We start from the raw sequence: 19022 nt of genomic DNA, 5'->3' as shown, positions 1-19022 counted from the left end.
GACGATTTCTTCCGCATCCATCACTTTTTTCCGATTCGAAACGATTCAAAAATAGATTTTTTTTTGTATTTCAATCTATCATCGACCTATCTGCATCATTATTGTTTTTTGTTTATTTTTTTTTGTTTATTTAATTTTTTTTGGCGAATAAAAATTTATATTTTAAAATTTTATTGAGTTTGATGACGTTTTTAATGATTTTTTTAAATATAAAAACTTAGACATTTTTATTAATAAGAGAAAACAACCATATAGTTTAGAGATTTTATTTAATTGTTATTCGAATGTAAACAGTCACAATTCGATTTAATACATGTATTGTATATAAATATAATTTATTAAAAAAAGTCGTATTGTATATATTTCGAATGTTTATTAGATCAGATTATAAGAAACTTTTTATATTAAATAAATACACAGAAAAAAAATATCGCAATAGTAAACTTGTAAAGTCAATTCCTTTTCCTTAATTAATGCTATTGCAAGAATTGATCAGTTATTCTCAAAGTATCAAACAGCATCTGTAAATTCTTACAAACTTTTAGCCAACTATGTATGTATGTACGTATTTATGCGTGCACGTTTTGACCAAGTGAAGTATTTAGAAGAAGAAATCACCAAAACTTTCCACATCTGGCTGATACTGTGGTTGTGGTCGCTGTTGGCGTTTTTCAGGAACTATTATGTCATTGATCTCGTGCACAATACCATTCGTGGCGATCGCATCACACTTGGTCACACCAGCATTTGCGATCTTCGGGCGACGTTCGCGGGTAATGCGCAAATGAGCGCCATTCAGTGTCTCAATCGAACGCATAAATGGCCATTTGGTCGGTATAATACCAGCACAGCAGACAACATCATTTACGATATGTGTCTTGACCAGATCTTCTAGTTCGGATTTATCTTTGGTAAGTGTCGTCTGCCAGTCGGCGACTTCCTCGAATACGTCGTTCTTGGGCACAAGCAGTGTGTAGCTATCACTGGCATTTGTCAAGATGCTGCTTAGATTGGCGGCACGCACCAATTCGAGGAATTTGCTATACATGGGATTGGATTCCAAGAACTCCAAGAGATTCTTAAAAATGGCAAAACGAAGTTAAATACATAAGTTATTTTACATCGGGTGGTATTTCACTGCTTACCAATTTTGGTGCCTCCAGTGGTTTGTCCACTTGATGCAACACTGAACCACAGCTTTCATCATCGAAGTGCACCAGCCGCGCGCAATTGACGGTAGCACGATTCATCACATTCGAGAAGAGCGCATGTGTGGAGTAGAGATTTACACGCACTTCTGGACCAGCAATAGTGGGCAAGGTGGTATCTGACAAGTCGCAGGTCTTTGTCATCGGTTGCACGACGTGGTATTTGAGGAATTCAATCAATTCAGCGTTATTGCGCAACTGTTCCGGTGACTCTTCCAACAGCTGTGCCCATTTGGTGTCTTGCAAAGCTTTGTCAGTTGGTGCGAATACCGTCACATTATCCATGTCATCGAAGCTGTTATCCAATCCAGCGGCCTCAAGAAGCCGCTTAAATATGGTAACATTCTTCTCTTCCATCAATGTCGATAGCGGTAATGCAGACATTGTTGGTAGAATGGTATCAATCACATGCAATACGCCGTTGGTGCCCATTATGTCCGCATCAATGATTTTCGCAATGCCATTGATGATGACCGGCTGCTCACCAACCAAATCGGCAACTTCTGATTTGCCAGCGGATGAGTCGCTGCGATTGAAACGCATCGCTTCACCAAGCACGTTGTAGGCGGTAGTCTTGGCACCGGGTATGGAGGCAACAGAGCAGAAGGTCAAATCGAGAATGTGATTCTTTAAAATGTCTGAAAATGCAAAGTTAATTTTATGAGAAAATTGTAATAGGTACATTGATTAAGATACTGGGGAAGAGCTGATAATCTGTTCTGTAGCCTTACGTACTTAAGTATATAACTATCTATGATTTTCTGTATTACTTATATCTACTAATGTATTGCATTTGATGCCCACGTGGTCTACTGGAACTTAGTTTTAAAGTATGTTTGTGCAAAAGGACCAGGATGCACCAGGATCACTGATATATATTTGTTGAACACCATCTCTTCGTGGCCCATAATAGATTTTGCCATTTAATAAAAAAAAAACTTAAAAAATTATCAAATATACGGTTTATATAAAATCTTTTGAAGTTCAGTCCATGGTCAAAAAGGAGCAGTTGTCTAGGTGGTCCCATGTTATGCAACGTTAGACCAGAGGTGGGCAGGTCCAATGACATCACAATGGTAATGTAATCATATTTTCTCCATATACATATTTGAACAATTTTGGTCACTAGTATTTTTATAAGGTAGCGTGGTCATGTACTTATATTTAACCTAGTCCCACTTTTTGTAGGGATATGTGGAAAACAAACTCTGCTCATAGCAAAGTGTGTGTGGTTTTTTATTAAGAGCAAGAACATGTGTGTGAGCCGATTTTACTACAAATTTCTGCTCATGCACAAAATAATACAAATATTTTTAAAATACAATTTTTTATAAAACGTTATTTTTTATAATAAAAACAAAATCAAGAAGAGTGATACGATGTTTGTTTTTTTATTTGACAGAAAACATATTAAAAATTTATTTAAGACTTGAGTTAGGTCAAAATTGTTGGCCATAAAGCAGTAAGAGCTCTCAGACCCTTCTGATCACCAAAGTTCTCTTAGGATAAGCGAGTTCCCAGAAGAAATTGCTCAACTTTAACACAAATAGAGAGTTACCAGACCAACATTTTGTCCTCTGTTTACGAAACTGTCTTTCATGTCTCCATGCTCGGAACCTCATCATGAGCTGGGTCGAAAGTATTTTTGCAAAGCAATTTCTTGTCTCGAAGAGATAATTTTTTTCTCACTAAAGATCTTTAAAATTTTGCAAAACGGATAATTTCGATTCAAAGGAAATTAAAATTTTTTTTTGCCGCCTTTTTAATTTTTCGTCATATTGAAATTTACATAATCGGATCTTAGAGCATGATGAAATAGCGGAGTTCACGATGAGTAGCGTTTTAGGTGTAAAGTTGCTACGCAGCAGCCTAGCACGCATTTCGTTGTTGGAAAAGCAACAAAATATGTGCTTGATTGCTAGGTACGTAGCAGCTGTATACCTTAAATGCTACTGATCGTGAACTCCCCTTATATCTCGATGTATCGCACCCAGTCGGAACTAAAAATTTTGCAATATTAATTCTTTCCCATAAAACGGTTCGCAGACCAAATTTCTAATATCCATTAAAACTGTTTTGGTTTTTTTTGCACGACCTCTCCTGAACATTTGGGATGTTTTTGAGTTGTGACTGTTCTTGATTTAGGGTGCGATATAAAGGACGCCCAAACCAAGCGAAGCAATTTGCTTATAAGTATGTTGTTCTGCTTAAAGTATAAGTAAATACTTACTTGCAGCACAGCCTTTGCCTTCCTTAAGTGCACGTCGGAGATGTGAATCCACTTTGTCGAAAGCGTCATCGGTCGGCACAAAAATGGTGACTGGTTTCTCACCCTCTAACAGCTCATTCAGCTTGGTGGTCTCGAGTACGGTGCGCATAATCGACATATCGGCACGTTCGCGTATTAAATCCATAACGTTTTTGGTTACTGGCTTCATTACACCGCCCAACGTGTGAATCATACCCAGATCTGAGAGCTTATCATGTTTCTCAATTGGTACGCAGTTGGCTGTAAAGCGGTAAGGTTCATCACCCAAAGCGAGTGGCACCTCAAAGGTGTTAATACGTATGGACTGATCGGGTTGCTGAGTCTTCAACAATTGATCGTTTCTCATATCATACAAGCTGATTTCACCATCCACAATATGGCGCTTATATAAGTTCATCATAGTACCATCGGCCTTAGGCTCAACAGCGTTCTAAAAACAGTAAATAAAAAAAATATATTATTGTTTAGTAAATCTGTTTTTATCTCATCTGAAGAGTAGTGAATGACGACGTCGTTCTTTTTTATACGCCACTTACATTTTCGCTTTGCATTTGTTCGAGGTAATCATTGAAAGCTGCATCCAAAGGCATAAAGATGGTCACGTTTTTCTTGCCAAACACATCGCTTATGCCAGCATTCTTGGCAGTCGCCACGAACTCTTTGGCTCCCATATCGGCTGCAGTTTCGTCGATGCTTTTAATTTCCATTTTCTCGCATGGCGTTGCGAAGTCGGCATTACGTGGACGTCCATAACCATGACAGCACTGACGTGTTACGGTAACCGTTTTCCTCTTGCCATTTTGGGTTAAGCTGTTTTTTTTTTTTTTTGTTTGGTGTGGAAAAAGTACATGAAAACGCGAATTTAGTAAAACAAAGTCTTCATAGGCATATTTCACAAAATAAAGTTTGGCTTGCAACCGTGACTTTTTCGCTTGTCTGTTTATTTTTTTATCTTGTGTAGCTGGGGTTTGTGTAGCAATGTGCAAAAAAAGACTCAATACTTACATTCGAGTACAAACGTATTTGTTGTGTTTCTCAACACATGAATTGAGGCTAATTTGATATTGTCCGAAAATGCTGGGTCTCACGTCAACGACCTCCGAAACACCTGGAGCAATCTCTTCATCGCTGGTGGAATCGGCTTTGGAATCGATTACCTTTTCGTCCTCTTCCTTGTCGATGCAAACGTTTGGACTACGAAATAGATTATTAATAGGATTATTTATATATTTATTTAGGTAGTGAATAAATAAAGTTACTAAGCAAATATGTAGTGCAGTCATAAGATTAAATTTTATTATGATATGGGTGGTCCAAAAATAAGCAGGAAAATCAACTTTTTAGAGTTTACTTTTTCCGCAAAAGTATGAAAACCCGGTTTTTTAACGGTAAATCAAGATTTTGGGGGTGTTTGGCAAATTTCATATTTCGATTCTGGTTTTTCTTGAAAAGACCAACCAGAAAATATACATAACTTCCCAGGTATGTATTTCTGCTTTAAGCTTTTTTTTGTAGCGCAGCAATAGGCAAGCTTTCAAAAAGCGCAATTTCCACTGCATTATACATACATACATATTTATAAGCAAGCAACAACCTACATTAACAGATGCCACGCAACAAAATGTTTGTGGTTTTGATTAAACGGCATTTAAATACTTCAATATAGGTACATATACATACATACTTATGTAAATATATTGTGTATATGTATAACAAATAATAGCTGTGACCGTGAAAATTCTAAATGCTGAACTAATTTTCAAAACAAACTGATTACTCATAGTCAGTAATTAATTCATTGCTATGAACTAATTAACTTTCTACCGGTGACATATGTAAGTACGAGTGTTATAAATACACAACTGGGTTGCGCTATGTTAATCGAACAATTAGTACATACATATGTGTACTCACATATACACTGGTGGCAAAAAAACAAAGTCTTGGCCTTTGACTTACTCGTTCATACCTCGTCAAGCAGCTATTTTTTTTTATCTCACTTGCCATTTCAAGTATTTACGCACCTTTGCTCGTTGGCGACGGCGGATGCCGCAAAAAATGGAACGATGACCTGTATGCGCTTTACAATGCCATCTATATAGTACAGCGAATTAAATACAGTTGCTCCACTGGCTAGGCCAAGCCCTACGAATGGACGCAAGCGATCTGAAAGTATTAAAGTGGTAGCGTAGGAAGAGGAAGAGCCTTGGAAAGATAAGGTGGAGAAATACATGGGTTCAGTTGGCGTTTTCAATTGGCAACAATTGACGTAGAAGAGAAGTGACTCGCGTGGTTTGTTGGACTTTAAACAAAATATAATTACAATAAAAACGCTAAATTAAAAAATCATTAAAAATGAGAAAAAATGTCCCTGCCCGAGTACTTGAACCTCAGACCTCAGGAATGGCAGGACAATACACTATCTCTGTCGGCCATTGCCTCTGTTGGATTGCCGCGAATAAAATGGCATACTTACCCCTTTCAGGGCAGATGAATTGGCAGACTATCCCACCAACTGCTATGATGTTACTAGTATTTCTACTGGTACGCGCTGATGCATAGCCAGACAATTGGCATCTCGTAGGACACCGCCATGTCAAAAGTACCAGCGCTAATATTGGAAAAGTATAAACGGGAACTAGTTGGACTGAAACGCAAACTGGTAGCATTCTAGTTCACAGCTAGTAGCTTTCCCTGCAGGGGCATTACAACGGGTATATGTACGTCCATACATACAAATATTGAACTATGTGCGCGAAGGTTGGACCCTCCAATCATTCTAGGCTAACCTAGAATGCAATTCAGAAATCCGATTATAGTTAAATGTGTACATAGATATTTCCATACATATGTACATATGAATGTACCTACATATGTATAGTATATACAAATGTACATATGTACATATGTACATACATGTATATTTGAGCACTGTGTCGATTTGCCGGCCGGCCAATGCACGCAACTAAACTAAGGACCAGTTGTTGTTTCAATTGTTTCTAATTAATAACTTTTGTTTGTATATTTTTCGCAGTGAACAAGCGTTTACGAATTGTGTTGTTTGCTTGTTGTGTTCAAACGAAGAATTCGGGCAAAGTGCAATAATAATAGTCAAATATACGCGAATTAGTGCATTAGCAAGATACCTTAATTCGCAAAAGCCCTAACCAACAAATTTTTTATTCTACAGGAGAAGCAAAAAACTATAAAAATCAAATTATGCATATGTACATAACTCCCTTTTTTTGGGACTGGCACTTTCAAATTTTTAGTGAAATTGTATTTAATATATCCTACCAAAATCTGTGAAAAACGCAGTTTCGAAAAAAAAGTGTTGGTTAGGGCCAGCGTTGCCTCAGACAAATTTTTTTTCCTACCAAAATTTCCTACCATAACCAACCAAAACCTACCAAACATTTTTTTGAGTTTTAATATTTGTTTTCAATATCAAATTTTTTAAAAACATAGTTAACATAACATTTAGTAAAATTAAAACACAACTAGATTAATAAAAACAAATTAACTGCATATAACGATTCATTTTATTGTACAGACTTATCCATATGTACATATGTCTCTTTACACATACATACATATCGTCACCAGATACGAATAAAGACGCGAGCTCAAAAGTTGATAGCGAAAAAAGAGGCGTAAAATCAATTTCGGCGAAGAAAGACTCTTAACATAGGTGACGGCAAATAAAGGCGCATCAACCTCTTTGACAGCGAAGAAAGACCCATAAACTTATGTACGCGGTCAACTATGTATATTTTCGAGTGCAACAGTATTCCCCAGAACTCCCCAAAGAGTTTTTTCGAACTCTTTATTCGTGTCTAGTAACGATATTATTATTATTATTTTTACGTCGAAGATACCCGCGCTGCGACCTAAGAAGATATGCTGTGCTAAATCCAAATTGGAATCACTTCAACCTTAGGCTGTTTGAAAAGCTCAGAGCTTTGGATGAGGCCGCGTTTCAAATTTTAGATGGAGAAGGCAATCGTTTTCCTAGGTGTATCAATCTACGATTCATGCTCCGTGGACAGGCACATATAATGGGTTTCTTTCACCAGCCGACAAACCCTACAGTCCGTCTCTACACAAAGACCCATTTAATTAAAACGGTACGTTAACTTACAGTGTGCTGTCAGGTTGCCTAGTTCTAGGTTCAAGGTGTCTTTCGCAGTTCCTGCTGGAAAAAGTTATGCATATCTTTGATTATCTTATTCCCTTTGACTTCCGCCAGTGGGCAGCAATTTGAGATTATTCCCAGCTAGCTCCTAAGTAGGTCTGCAGTGTCTCCTTTAGATGTACCGCAGGCTAGGGGCCGTGAAAATGCATTTGGCTTCACGCTTTGCGAGACAGTCGGCCCTTTTGTTGCCTTCAAATCCTTCATGTCCATGAACCCTCCACAGCGTGACGCTATTGTGGGCTCTAAGGTGGTTCACCGCTGACCTGAATGTCCGGCCTTTAACGCTGCCTGAATGTCCGATATAATATTTGTTCTGGCCTCATTTACCTTCTACGATGACGTTGTTGTTGAGTACGTGCCCATTGGCAGACTTTTCTGGAATCTTGGTCCAAGTACGCCATAAATTATATCGCTACCTAAAAGTGAAAAGGTGCCAAGTCCATTTTTTTTTCAAAGCTTAGTTTTTAATGCAGAATGGCAGGTAATACGAAACTACATCGATTTTTCCTCTCTCTTGAAAAATTTAAAAAATGGACTTGGCACCTTTCACCCTTAGGTGACGATATATGGAGGTCCGTATTGCATATTGGCAATAATAAGGTATACGTTTGTACTTAGGAATCAGGTATATTTACATGTTTGTGGCCGCCATTATATGAAGACACCGGTGAAATATTTGTGTAATAAAGGTTGCTAAACTGTTTGGAGATAAGTACATATTTTCTATTTTTCTCAAATAACTATTACTCATTGTTCCGAAACCTACCAAAATCCAATCAAGCCTACCAACCTACCAAATGGAAAAAAAACTACCAGTTTTGGTAGGAAAAGCCCATGTTTGGTAACACTGGTTAGGGCCTTTGTGAATAAAGGTACTATTGCATACATTCCCTTTAGGAAATGCGAGTATTCAACCATGTTTTAAAAAAGCGTTCCGCAGAATGAAAGAAACATTCCTCTTTGTTGGACAATCGGGGCGCATGATGTCATTGGGAGAAAGTATTTCCTTTCACTGATTGCAGAAAATCTAGGGAAACATAAATGTTCAAACTAAAGATTTTTTAATACTCTTTCGTTGTGAATGCCGTCTTTGAGTGTCAGGAAGAGGTAAATCTGTCAAACGATTCACTATCCTTGGATGTTCGAAATTTTCACTTCTGCTATCTCCCCCAAGCTATTGAAAAAACGTGATCCCAAATGCTTGAGAAGCCTTGCCTGGAGAGCTGGGCATTGACATTAGAAGTGGTGAATCGATTCCTCTTCATCCCGATACCGACAACTTTTGCAGAGGAAGCTTATACGCCATCGATGGACCATTAGTGTTATAGCACCGTGCAATGTGATGACGCCCTTACTGCAGATTGGTTTAGTGTCAATAGTTCCTTAGTACGACTCTTATTGAGTTTCGGCCACAAGGATTTTGAGATCTCACAGTCGTCACGATTGATCCAGGTCATTGGTTGCGGCTGGGGTGTATTCTTCAATCCCCCTTAGCAGAGAATAAATCGGTTGAAATAGGGAGTTATTTGCTTTGCTAATTTGCATTTCCGAGCCGTGTCTAGCCATCTCATCGGCCATTTCGTTCCCTTCTATATTGCTATGTCCAGTAACCCAGCAGAGAGAGGTTTTTGGCGTGACTCAGTAAAGCCAGCGTTGCACGACATTTCCGAAGTACTTTCGACCTTACCATTCTGAAGACTAATGTTTGAGACAAGCCACCTTCTCCATGGCAAATATCTCTGCCTGAAAAACGCTGAAGTTATCAGGCAGAAGCTATGATTGCCTTATTTAAAGGCCCTTGGAGTACAGACCCGAGCCAGGTCCTTTGTAAAAATCCATTTAAATTATGAAATTGTAAAATTTTAAAACTTCGTCGGAATTTCCTCACGAAGTAATACGGAATATTTCCATTTTACTCCAAGTGGAAACTTTCCTTATTTTCCAAGAGGGGTATATACGCATTTAAAGGTATGTATGGATGTATATATGTATGTACATATGCTTGCATATATGTATGCACTTGTAGTAAACTTATACATATACATTTAGAAAGAAATTTAAATGAAAGCTGACAACTTGCATGTCAATGCTGGCCGTAATGAGTGGGTGGAGTGCCAACCATTAGTTAATAGAAATTTCACGAACTCGCGCGAAAGTAGAAAATTTGCCGGTTAGGCTTAAAGTGGCGTATTGAAGCTAAATACATATGTAGCCACCTAACAGCAGAGTCATTGTTTTACCACAATGTTGACACACACGCGCGTACATTTGAATACATACAGTATATTCGCTAATAGTTTGTGCCAACTAAAAGGGGTACAAACAGAGGGTGGGGAGCTAACTGAATGATAGACAGCAACAATAAAAATTAAAAAAAAAAATATTCTACAGTGTTCTAAAGGCAGACAAACTTCATACTTAATGACTTATGCATATTATGGTCCCAAAGCTCACAAAGCTGCGGTGCCATCTATGGGCCCGCAAATAAAATTACTGATCCCACTGCGCAATGAAATGGTTTGACTCTAATTGAAATGAAGGAAGCAATTTAGTTGATCTCTCGTTTTGATTGCATGAAAGCATTTTTAATGCGATACGCACGCAAAAAGCCTCCATCAGACACTCCATCTTTTCCGGCAGTAAATAGGTTCTGTTTTTTCTATTCATGCATCATGATTGCCCCGATGAGTTATGAAAAATGTGTAAATTGTCTATGAACGATTTCACTTTACCAATTGCATACAAACACACACACTTACGTGCATATATGTATGAACCGACAAACAACGAAATTGTCTCGCTTGGATGTCAATGAACAGCATTCAATGCTGGACTTTTTTGTAGTGGTTGTGAATTTCTGCTTTCTGTTATTTGTATAAATTTCAGCTTTCTGCTATTTGTATTAATTTATTTACCTTTTTGCTATGCTAAACAAATATTGGCGTATTACTGTTATTTACTTTTAAGTTTTTATATTTGCTTAATTTCTCTCTGAGTTTCGTTTTAGCGATCGAACGGTGAGATTACTTCAACAAATGAAAGTTTTTATGAGGAATATTTGCACATTTATTGAAAGAAATATGTATGTACCTGCATTTGTGTGCAAGTCGAACTATAATTTTATTAAAATTAGCAATGCAATAAAAGCAATTATTTTAATGGATATAATATCCGAAATAAATAAGTCGTATTTTTTAATGTGAGTGTGGTCATGACTGAGAGCAGTAAATTTTTTGTTGTTTGGTGATTTGAAAATGCATACTCTAGCTTTAGGGCTTTTTTAAGTAAATGAGTAGGTACGTGAGCTTGGATTCAGTTCAAATACTCTGTGCCATAAAATTTGTCAAAATAAAATAAAATAAAAGCGTTGTTAAAATAACACGGAAGCTTCATTGAAAAAATAATTGCAACAAATTTATACACACTTAGTAGTTCGTCTCATATTTGATTGCATGCAACTCATTATTTTAAATACGTGCCATTTTGTTACAAGTAAGTGGTTTGTTTTTATATTTGTAGTTGTAGCGAAGAAGTCATAGTTTCACGGTATCTTTCAATATTGATTATCAAGACTGTTGATACAAAACTAAGGCTTCTATGAAAACTACCATTATTTGAATTGAATTTACATATATGTATACTTATCGTTTACTTAAATTGAAAGACCTTAACTCGCTTTCTTTCGAAATTTAGCTTTGTGCAAAGGTCGGTGGAGTACTCACTAAAAATATTTACAAAACAACACATGTTTATGGTAAGTTTATCCGATTTTTTGAGTTTTAATTTTATTTTTTTTTAATATATTTATTTCATTCAGAAATATAAATCATATCATTAAAATTTAAATGTTTTGTTAAGAGTTTGTAGAAAACTGTTGGGTGTGCAGGGTTTAGCCCTCCAAGTGGCATAGAATTTACGTTAATTTTTGCAAATTTTTTTTATGGAAGATCTTTCGCATTTCCTTTCACACAAACAATGTTCTAATATTTTTTTTTTATATCCGCCACCAAAAAAAAAAGAAAAGTTAATGCAAAATTTGAGGGACGTTAAACATGAACCTTTTTATATTGAGATGGAATGTTCTATAAACCTGCATTCTACGGAAGATTTACGGGTATTTACGCGTTGGCGAATACCGCAGACGGTAAAACGCTGTATGAGCTTTACAACAATATAGACATAGAGAAAGGCCTCCTCTGCGTTGGTAAGATCAGTTGGAGATATTACTTCTCTGCACTTGATATTTCCAATTAAATCGTTTAATAACAAAAGGGTATAAGTCAGAATTTTTTTGATCCGGCAAATTTGATGCAGTTCAACAGAGCTTAAACGAACCGAAATGCATAAAAATTTTCATATCGAAAAAATACTGATTTACTCCCTTTGGTTATTAACCGATTCAATTGCGTCAGTTGACACAAGAGAAGCGTATTGCGTACTTTGTTAGAGTCGGCCTAGATCGCTTAAAGGCCGTTATCACTTAGCTGCCATTTTGCATATGTATGTATATGAGCGGACGTAATTAAAATTTTTCTTATTTTGACAACACTTGACGTCACATATAACATAATAAAAACCAGGCATTACTTAGGCGGTTTCAGCGTTATTCAAGAAGAAGAAGAATTTTTTTTTTTTACTTTCGCGATAAAACCGTTTATAGATACCTCTTGTCATATACTTATTAATTAACTCATTATATTTCTTTGTTCTATGTTAAAATCAACTTACCCTTTCCACCACTGTTGTCGCGGGGAACCGCCAAATCCAAAACCGACAAATGGATTAAATATATCACTGCCGAAGGGGAAGGTTTGTTGGAAAAACAAACCAGGGCCTTGGTTGCCGCCATTAACCTCGCTTGTCACCACATCCACATCTGTAAAATAACGATACATAAATGGTATAGAATATGTACGCGAATGTACTCAAGTAAATGTTTATATTAAATATTAAGCCTGGGTGTGGCCCGCCCACTTATGTCAAATATGTACTTCGCATTATAGTACTTCGTTCTTCTAACTTTATTAGTTGCAGTGAAACCTGTTCGTCCTTGTGCAGCAAAAAGTTAATTGTGCTTCGTTATAGAAAATTTTATCTGTTTTCTTATACCCATATAGTTATTCTAAATTTCACTAAATTTTTTAAATATTTTTTTGAACTACACTCTAAAAAATTTTTGTTTAAATTTGCGCATATTAAGAAAGGTAACCAGTTTCCTTAATTAATGCGGTAAATATGCATATATGTTAATTAAATTAAACACTGCTTGCTTACATTTACTTATCATATGTGTGGCGTAGAAAAAATTTCAAATTTGTTTGTTGAATTCTGAACATTTATTGTACTTAATTCACACTTTACACATAAAATTTACGTGTATGCAGAGAGGTAACGAGTTTCCTCTCCTAATGTGTGCAAATTTACACACCGTATAATAAAATTACACCGAGGCTGTTTACCTTCACATACTTAATTTGTCGCGTAGAGCAAAATTACACAAACATTTTTTAAAATTGAATAAATATGAACACGTAATGTTTATTATTAGTAAAAAATGTATTTTTACTTTCATAATTATTGCAATTTTCATGTGGGTTTTTTTTAAATCTCATGTTAAAAATCAAATCTTGAACATCTTTTGAGTATACATACATATTTACACAGATTCTGGTTGTAAAATAAACACTTTTCTGTAGTCGTTTTACATGAACTTTTTAGAGTGTGGGTACATCTCAAAGTCCTTCTAAAAGAAATCCTGAAGGAAAATTAAAACACAGTTTTATAATATTTGGTCCATAGTTTTGTGAGTAGATTAAAATTTGCATGTGTTTTGAAATGTTTCAGTTTTAGTTGCATAGCGTATTCGATAAAAAGCAGGAACCGAGAATAAAAGGCTTTGTTCTTAAGGACGCTTCAAAACCAAAACCGAAATGAGAACAAAACTGTCGAGAACGTTCTCAATGGGAAATAAATAAGAACAAAATTGTGTGGAACGTTACCAAAAAGAACGAAATGCGAGCAATACTTGGAGGAATATTTCTAAGATGACACAATGGGAAAAACAGTCTCCGGAACGTTTTGGCCAAGAACAAAACGGAAAAAAAATCAAAGGAAAATTCTCTCAAAGAACGAAACGAGAACAAATCTTCTTTGAACTCTTCACGGAGAACGGAAGCGAGACAATTTTTTTTCGGAGCGTTCCACTAGTTTGAAGTTTTTGAATATCAAAATTATTTGAAAAAGAATTGCAAGATAATGGTGCAAATAAAGTCAACGAATTACTTAAGACACGAACTTTTCTTGCACAGAAAATTTAAAATTTATTCATAAATGGTCGATCTAAAAGTTCATTTTCTTCCCGTTCAAACTGCTCTCAATATTCTGGCATTAAATATATTGTGGCATTAAATTTTGTTTTCGGACAGAATAAACCAAAACTGCGACGCATTCTCGGTCCGTGATAAAAAAACAAAGTTAAGTCAAATCTTCCAGACTACTTCGGACTATTTCTGACTAAATCCTGGAGTACGGGAACAGGCTAAATTCGACTTTTTTGATACCGTTCGAATTTATATTTATACATATTGGTCGTCAAATATAGACATTTTTTTCTTACTTAACCAAACAAATTAATTTTTTCACTACTTACCAAACGGTTTGTCCCTCAGATCCAGTGTACCAGCACGTGCCTGTTGTGATTGTCGCTGTTGTTGTTGCTCGAGTGGTACGAAATCGGTGTCTTCATCGAAATTTCTATAAGCCAGATTTAGAGGATTTGGGTTAGCAAAGTTTTTCCAAAATTGTGAATATCCATTAGATGCTTGCGCATGTGGTTCAACAATATCAACTATTTGTGTACGAGTATCGACAGCGGGTGTGTGTGGTGGTGGCATTGGTGCGAATGGTACTAATGGTATGGGTTGTAAGAGGCGGTGTTGCAACGGTGTTGTGATATGATGTAGATGAGCAAAACTACGGATATACGAGTAAGTAAGTAAGTATGTAGTTATTGTATTAAATGAAAAAAGCGTTTTTATGTTATTTTCAATTAAATATGCTTATTTATGAATATGTATTTATGTGACTTTGTATGCATGTATGTATGTATTAAGAAAATTAATCAAAAAAAATAGTGAAAATTGTTTGCCGAGACCAATATATGTACAACTCTCCAACAAAATTTAAGTCGGCTGAAAATATGTAGTGAATTTACCAAGAATAGCGTTCTCTATACTTTATTAACCTATACTAAATGCATTTACTTCTCGTTTGCAGTAATCTGTCAATTCTTAATTTGAAACCTCATTTATACAAATGCATATGTGTGTATATATGTAATGTGTGGAAAGTTATGTGACCAGAATATTTTAAATGATATTTTGGGTTAATTTGATGGGTTATTCAATAAATAAAAAAAAATTGTGAATATTATGTATTCCAGATACATAAACGTGATTGCCATATTAAGACGAAACCACAGCCGGAATATTCAAGTTGCAAAACAATGTGACAGAAAGACGCTATAATGGCTAACTATTTGGCAAAATAATAAAGAGTTTACGATTTTTTGCTTATTAAGAAGAAATGTGTATGTACATATTTATGTATATAAAATCGATTGCACACAAATTTTAATGCGAACCAAAAAAAATATGTTCCTTCGCAATTTTCAATCGAAGTGATAATAGTACCAACATATACCAACAACATTGTGAAAAAAGGTCAACTTAAACAAATATAAATAAATCGGATGTTGTGCGTTGAATAAATATTTGACAAATACTAAAATACCAAAAAGAATGTTTCTGCTGCCGTTTTATGGACATATTATTTTTCTCTGAAGCATAGAAATTTGCGCAAATAAAAAAAATACATACATATATATGTAGGAAATAATTAAATAAATAGAGTAGAAAACTTCTAGAAGTTGTTAGTAATTTTTAAACATAAGCAGACAGGGGCGGATTTGAGTTTACAATCCATTCATTAGGGTTGCTATATTATATTGCAAATTCTTTTATTTTTGCTGATAAAGCATTTAAAGTTATATATTTTGTTTGTAAGTCTAAACTTTGAATATCATTTTTCTTCGACATTTTCTAGTTTACGAGTATTTAACAGTTAGAAACAAGCCCTAACACCTACCTACATACCTAGATATGTATGAACCTTGGGTTAGTCCAAAAATGCACGTAAAGAGTAAAGTCGGAATTTTAATGCTCTCACTCCCTAGGATTGTTCTACATAGAAAAAACATGTCCCTTTTTTATATCGATTTATTTATCGAAAAATATTTGAAGGATATGATTCTTGAAAATCAAAATTTTTCGATTGGTGAACTCTGTTCCTGTTCACAAGACTTTAAGGAATAGTACCCAATTGTTTATTTTACAACTTTGTATTACTAACGATTTTTTATGGGTCCCTTAATTGCATTTTTTGGGGGACCTATAAAAAATAGTCAATATTAAGAAATTGTTAAAGCGAAACAGAGTTTTCTTATCGAAAAATATTAATTTTAAAAAATTCTACACCATTTCTACAAAAAACTGTTTCTTCCTTATATAAAATACATGGAAAACTTTGAGCGCTTTGAGCGACCTCTAAATATTTTTCGATTTCAAAATAAGCAACCAGGGGTATGTTTTTTCGTTATAGAACAATCATAGGAGGTAACAAGAGCATTAAAATTCAGACTTAACCTTTTCGACATGCATTTTTGGACCATCCTAATATACACATAGTATCTTAGCCTTATTTGAAGTTCTAATTAGCAGAGAAACTTAGTTTAAATCGAATGTGCTTAAGTGCGTAGCATAATATATATCTATGTATACAATAAATGGTCGAAAACTGTTTTCAAAAAAATAAAAATAAATATTGAATTAGAAATCGATCTTCGTTGTAAACCTTTTTTTAAAGGAAATAAGAGTAAAGGTTCAATAGCCTTAGCACTATTCATTAATATTATTCATGCAGAGTCAAATATATATGCATATTTTTCGCAATTCAAAAAAAGACATTCTCAAAAATTATGTTGTAAGTAAAAGCATACGTAAACCTTTTATATCACAGATAGTATATATCTTAAAATCTAGCTGCCCTGAAAGTTTGCTTATTAGGGTATTGGGAAATAATCCCAGTGAAATACATAAAAAATTAGAAAAATTATGGGGGTCTTTAATAGAGCAACAGAAGCCAAATCAACAATTTTTATAATGGCAAATATGGGTAGAGCATCAAATGTACTATGTAAAGAAATTCTTTAGTTTTTGTTGTTTCATTTTACACAAAAATAAACGTTTTTTACCTATCCATTCCAAGTTCATTTTATTGGTATTTGATTCTCAACTGTATCTGTAACTGCTACTTCTTAAAATTTCAGGCCTTTTACCTCAATTCGATGGTATAAATCTAGCCAAGGCGAATTAATATAAGGTGATAGCAGGAGTACAAAAACAAAAATTTACATGTATTTTGTTTTTGCTTTGGCGGCATAAACTGTCAAAATCTGTAAGAGTATGTGTAGAAATTCAAACAAAATTTTTCAATTTGATATCGGAAGCCGTGCGGCGAAACATATACACAAAATCAGCTGAGCTAGTAACACCACCTTGTATAAATTCGCCTTGAATCTAGTAAAAAGGCCCAAAAATAAAAAAGAAAAAGCAGTTGCTTAGCTTTTATTCATACGGCCCGAAAAAATTTTGAAAAGTTTTTCGATTGTAAATAAATTCCAAGTGTTTTGAAAAAGAAAAAAATGTCAAAAAAAGGCAAAAGTATGCCAATTTTTGGAAAAATACGTGACAAAATCTGGAAGGCCTCTATCAATTGGTAATATAACCTAGACTAGGTTAAGTTAGGTAAGGTGGCAGCCCCGTGTAATCGAAGCTCACTTAGACAATGTGAGATTGTCCTTTGTGATACCACATTTTGGAACGGCCCCCTGAACTTTATCGTTAAAACGCTCCGAGCCCATTATATATTTACGAATACGGCTAATCTCAATACCCCGGAACTCCTCGGGGTCTAAGCCTCGCAAAAGCTGAGCACCTAAGAAGGTAGTGTTGAGGTGATTCCACCTCGTCCTTTTCCAGGCAACTGCGACATAAGTAGGGGCACGATATCGAACCAAAAGTATCGATACGGTACTCATTTAAAGTATTGCTAGAAAAATATCGGGTACCCATTTATATCGGAATAAAAAGACTCGATATCGCAAATATCGTTACTAAAATCCAAAAAAAAAAGAAATATCTGAAAAAGTGATTACCGCAGAACTCCACAGGCAAATACCGATGGCCTACCAACTGTCATTTTGACGAGAAATATGATTGCAAGTCTTTGTGTGTGAGCACTTTGATGTCTTGAAATAAGCATTTGCCGCATGACGCCACCAGACAACATTCTCTCAATTTCGGTGTTTAAAAACATTTAAATCTTTAAAAAACTTGCTGAATAATATCCTAAAACGTAATCATAAATAATCCAATAGAGAACAGATTTTTATTTTGATTTCATATCAAAATATCATCGATGCTACCACCAGCACGCTGTTTATCGAATTGCTTGCAATAGATGTCAAGCAATAAGCGCTGACATATATTGCAGCCCATGAGAAATAGGCGGTCTCCATTGGAAATATATTTTGTGACATGGTTATCACGACATCACTGTTTTCCTGTAGAGACAGGGCCTTAGAAACCTCCGAGCGTATTTTTGCCATGAAAAATAGCTTCTCATAAAAACGCCCTCTGTGGCACAACATCGGAGGAGAAGCTCGGCCAAGCGCTAACATATTTTGTAAGGGCCAATCTATTAATTTACACGGAGAGATTGAGGTGTTGACTTAAAAAACCGCGTGTTCAAATCCCACCACATGCGATCCTAACGATAGTAAAAAATTTCTCTTCTTCAAAGCCCAATTTATAACGAGAAGAGTTGATAATCAGATAAGTCTTGAAAGCAAATTTTTCGTATTCTGTTTTGTGTTTTCTATTAGCTTCCATACGCGTCAACTTTTATCGAATTCAGGTTCGTGGTTCTTTAAATGGGAGGTATCTGCACTCTTCCCCTTTCTTCTCACCTCCTTCGCCTTGGAACGAGCAGACTTGAAAGCAAGCCTTGACGTGTCTGAAATCTGACTAATTTGAGTTTATGATATTCGATCCGATACTAGGATTCTGGTACTCGATTCCAAAAAATATCGTTTTAAAACTATCGAGTAAAAAATATCGGTATCGAATGCCAAAAGTATCGATATGGTATCGTATTTCGTGCCCCTAGACATAAGCAGTCCGGTAGAATGGTCAGCCTTACTGCGTGAATGCTAATAGGACAGTGACCCGTT

The 19022-nt window shown here is 35.5% G+C and overlaps 1 protein-coding gene across 2 annotated transcripts in view; it reads right to left on the bottom strand.

The window, feature by feature from the left end:
* Nucleotides 1-324: 324 nt before the first annotated feature.
* The window catches only part of mfas (midline fasciclin), a 31731-nt gene continuing 13033 nt past the window's right edge, over nucleotides 325-19022 (bottom strand). Inside the window, exons 3-9 of one of the 2 annotated variants that reach the window (XM_017616913.1) lie at nucleotides 14322-14644; nucleotides 12401-12548; nucleotides 4483-4671; nucleotides 4014-4287; nucleotides 3439-3907; nucleotides 1146-1846; nucleotides 325-1078 (exon numbers count right to left, since the gene is read on the bottom strand). In XM_017616913.1, coding sequence (XP_017472402.1) covers nucleotides 602-1078; nucleotides 1146-1846; nucleotides 3439-3907; nucleotides 4014-4287; nucleotides 4483-4671; nucleotides 12401-12548; nucleotides 14322-14644 — 2581 coding nt within the window. In that variant the 3' untranslated portion in view covers nucleotides 325-601. The remainder of the gene's footprint in view (nucleotides 1079-1145; nucleotides 1847-3438; nucleotides 3908-4013; nucleotides 4288-4482; nucleotides 4672-12400; nucleotides 12549-14321; nucleotides 14645-19022) is intronic. The other variant, XM_017616914.1, reaches the window with a different exon arrangement.

Source organism: Rhagoletis zephyria, unplaced genomic scaffold (assembly GCF_001687245.7).
Source record: "Rhagoletis zephyria isolate East Lansing unplaced genomic scaffold, Rhagoletis_zephyria_1.1 Rzeph_scaffold_01297, whole genome shotgun sequence".
Classification (NCBI taxonomy): domain Eukaryota; kingdom Metazoa; phylum Arthropoda; class Insecta; order Diptera; family Tephritidae; genus Rhagoletis; species Rhagoletis zephyria.
This window is presented reverse-complemented; position numbering and strand designations above follow the sequence as displayed.